At 47.0% G+C, this 3992-nt stretch overlaps 1 protein-coding gene across 1 annotated transcript; it reads left to right on the plus strand.

Annotated features, from left to right (window-relative positions):
- The first annotated feature begins 400 nt into the window (after positions 1–400).
- LOC147641815 (uncharacterized) lies at positions 401–3591 on the plus strand. The gene has a single exon (XM_086799946.1). The coding sequence runs from the start codon at positions 965–967 to the stop codon at positions 3140–3142; it is 2178 nt and encodes a 725-aa protein (XP_086656072.1). The 5' UTR covers positions 401–964; the 3' UTR covers positions 3143–3591.
- Positions 3592–3992: the final 401 nt, after the last annotated feature.

Consider the following 3992-nt stretch of genomic DNA (forward strand, 5'->3'; position numbering starts at 1 on the left):
CAGGGTCCAGTGATCTCAAAAAACTCCCCAGTCACTCTATCACCAAGCTGCGTCCACTGAGAAGCCTGTCGACGATAGTAAAACTCATGTCTCTGCTCCTCTGCCTCACTAACCTCCTGGCGTGCCTGGCTCAGCTGTGACGCCACCCACTCACATGCAGGCTGCTGCTCCTGAAGGCGCTGTAGCGAAGCAAGGCTGCGTCTCAGCCGATGCTCCCGCTCGCGAATCTCCCCCAGTCGTGTCAAAGCTGCAGCGTGCAGAAAAGAGCTAAGCTCGATGAGTCCCTGGGCACACTGGCCTGCTGCCATAGTTGCATTCAAACGCGTTTGATACGCGAAGCAAACGTTTACAAACGTTTGAAAAAAAAAACGTTTGAAAAAAATTTCAAACATGGACTTTTTTGGGGGTTTTTTTTAACGCTTCGTCGCCCATCGCATCTCTTGCGCCCCCGCCCACCGTCTCTCTCTATTTCGCCCCGCCCATCGTGTCAAGGGAGTCGAGCGTATCTCTCTTGCAAGTTGCGCCCACTCTCTCTCGAGTGACGAATCTGCCCGCCCATCGTGTCTTGAGTCTAGACTCTCTCGAGTCTCTCTCTTGCTCGACTGTGCAGGCACAGCAGGTTGAGGCAGCCCTGCACAGTGCACACAGCCGGGCAGCCCATCTCTCTCTCTTGCGTGATTGTGCAGGCACAGCAGGCTGAGGCAGCCCTGCACAGTGCACACAGCCCATCTCTCTCTCTTGCGTGACTGTGCAGGCACAGCAGGCTGAGTCAGCCCTGCACACAGTGCACACAGCCCATCGATTCTCGAGCAGCAGTCTTTCTCTACTGAAATTTGAAGGCCCAGCACTGCCACTCGCCAGCAAGCAGCAGCAAGCACCTTCCACTGGTGGGACTCAGCAGGTGGGAGTCGGGACTCGGGACGAATATACAGGTAAGTTGGTAACAGGGTTTTAACTTGTGCAAATGGGACGAAAGCGCAAAGCTGAATGGGAGCATGTGTCCATTTTGAAAACAACTGAAAAAGGCCAGACTACATGTAGATGCAAATATTGTGGGCACACTTGGGATGGTGGTCCATCGCGAATAAGGGCACATATTCTTGGTTTATCAGGTCATGGTGTGGGAAAATGTAATGCTGCACCCCAAAATGTAAAAGATGTATGTCGCAGATTGCATGTGGGTGGAGTGCAAGACTCCATGGCAAACATTGATGCATGCGTATCTGATTTGGGAGAGGCTTCTCATGGTAGTGTCGATGTACATGCATCAAATGTTGCAAGTGGTATTGGGCCTTCTAGCTCTCAACAGCACGTGAGCAGAAAGAAGGTGTCAAAGACACAGGGTGCTCTAGCTAAAGCTTGGGATGTACAAGCACGAAAAGAGGCAAACATTGCTCTTCGTCGCTTCTTCTATGCGGAAGATGTTCCTTTTTGGAAAGTTAGAAGCCCATATTTTCTTGACATGGTGAAGGCAATTGGGCAAGTTGGGCCAAGCTATAAGCCTCCCTCATATAACAGCTTGCGTACAAAAGAGCTTGTGGATGAAGTCAAATGCGTTGATCGTGACTTGCTAGACATTAGAGAAAAGTGGAAGAGATATGGATGCAGCATTGTTTGTGATGGATGGTCAGATGCAAGGCGCAGGCCAATTATCAATGTAATGGCTACATCCATATATGGGTCTGTTTTCATAAAAGCAGTTGATACAAGTGGGGAGTTCAAATCTGGCGAGTATATTTTTGGCATCTTGAAAGATGTAATCCTTGATATTGGCCCCGATTATGTAGTGCAGGTGTGTATGGATAATGCCTCAAATTGTTTGCGGGCTGGTGATTTGATCGAGCAAGAGTGGCCTAACATCTTCTTCACTAGATGCACTTGTCATTGTTTGGATCTATTGTTGGAAGATATTGGCAAGCTTCAATGGATTGCTCCTATTTTGGCTCAAGCAAATCTAATTGTGACATTTGTTACACGGAAGCACACAATCTTGGCTTTGTATCGTCAATTTAGTAAAAAGGAATTATTGAAGCCATCGATGACGCGCTTTGCTTACTCTTTTATAATGCTGGTGAATTTATTGGATGACAGATGCTACAATGGGTTGCGTCGTATGGTTGTTAGTGAAGCTTGGACAAGGAAAAAGGTCTCACGTACCGTGAAAGGCTTGGATGTGGCTAACATTATATTGGGTGCAAGCTTTTGGCAGGAGGCTAAAGTGATTGTGAAAATTTGTGCACCTATTTTAAAGATCCTTCGTCTTGCAGATAGAGAAGGCGCCACCATGGGTCTCATGTATGAGATGACAGATCGCATGGTTGAGAAGCTGCAGGTTGTAGGAGGAGTGGATGCAAATAAACTGCAAGACATTAAGAATCTTAGTGTGGATAGGTGGGATATGATGCATTCACCTTTACATGCTGCAGCCTATGTTTTGCATCCTATTTGGAGAGCTAAGAATCCTGGTGGTGACAGAGAGGTGCATGAAGGTTGGATGACTGTCATGGAGAGATATACAAAATATGATGTGGATATGCAAGGTGTTCTATGTGATGAACTTGACACTTATAAGTCCGAAGCAGGTGCATTTGCTCGTGCTGTGGCTAGAGATGAGAAAAGAATGCATCAAGCTGTCAAATGGTGGGAAACATTTGGGGCCCAGACACCCAAATTGCAACAGCTGGCTATAAGGGTGCTCTCACAAGGGACTTGTGCCTCCCCATGTGAGAGAAATTGGAGCACATTCTCTCTTATCCAAACAAAGAGAAGGAACAAGTTGCTTCCAAAAAGAACAGAGCATCTTGTATACATTCACACCAACCTTCGCCTTATCAACAAGATCAAGCAAGGAGGCTACGAAAAGATGGAGGTCACATTGGAAATGATTAACAAGGAGAATGATGATGATAGATTTCTTGCATTGCAAGAGACACAAGAAGAGGAGCAAGAGGATGTTGTAGCCTCATTATCGCATACGGGGGCAAGCAGAAGTGATATCGTTGGCACCAGTTCCCTTGGTGAGCATGATGATGATGATGATGATGATGATGATGATGATGATGATGACGATGATGATGATGATGATGAGGAGGAGGAGGAAGAAGGGGAGGATGACTCTATTTCAGAGAATGATCTATCATGATTCATTTAGGTGAAGACTCGCGTAGAGTCTAGTTTGTATGAGTCATGACCATCTCCCCTTCCTTCCTTGTTGTTTAGTTCTGTAGTTGCCAGGGCACTTTTTACCTTCTTTAGGAGGGGTTTTTTCCCCTGGCTTTATCATTTTGTATCAGCTGGCTTTTGTTCTCTAGAGTCTAGACTCTACACTAGTCACTCTAGAGTCTACACTGCAGTTTGAACTTTGCGCAGTGCACAATGCGCATTTCAATTTTCAATTTTCATTTGCTTCAATTCAATTGCTAGTTTTGAGGTGCTTCATGTTATGATGTTTTAATGTTCAAGTAAATATGGATTTGTTTAAAAAATGCTAAAAAATTAGGGTTGCGTTTGATTCAGGTCAAGGGTTTGAATCAAACTCGTATCATACTTTCATACTCGTTCGCGTTTGACGTTTGATTGACGTTTGAAAAAACTATGCCTGCTGCATCCTGGTCAGAACTCTGACTATCATGCCAGATCCTCTCAATGTCCTCAGCGAGACTGGGATCTGTAAGTACCCTCTCTGGGATCCTCAACTGCAAGCTGGGCTCCCGTGTCCTCTCCTCCAATGTCAAGATAACTGGCGCATGATCTGAAAATGAGGTGCCAGCGAGAATGCCGACGGAGCCCCCTCGCTCCCCTAACCAGTCGCCCACATAAAAGCGATCAATCCGTGATAGATTAGTCCATCCCTGCCGGCGATCCGACCGAGAGAAACTAAGACTGTCCTGAGAGCGGCCGTCCCCTGCTCCAGCTCCTCTCCTTCGTGCCCCTCCGTCTGTCTTCAGCGCCCCACCCCCCCTTTAGCCGCCGTCGCCTCTTCTTCCCCCCGC

This window comes from Cibotium barometz, chromosome 1 (assembly GCF_041138505.1).
Source record: "Cibotium barometz isolate CiBa-2024 chromosome 1, ASM4113850v1, whole genome shotgun sequence".
Taxonomy (NCBI): Eukaryota; Viridiplantae; Streptophyta; class Polypodiopsida; order Cyatheales; family Cibotiaceae; genus Cibotium; species Cibotium barometz.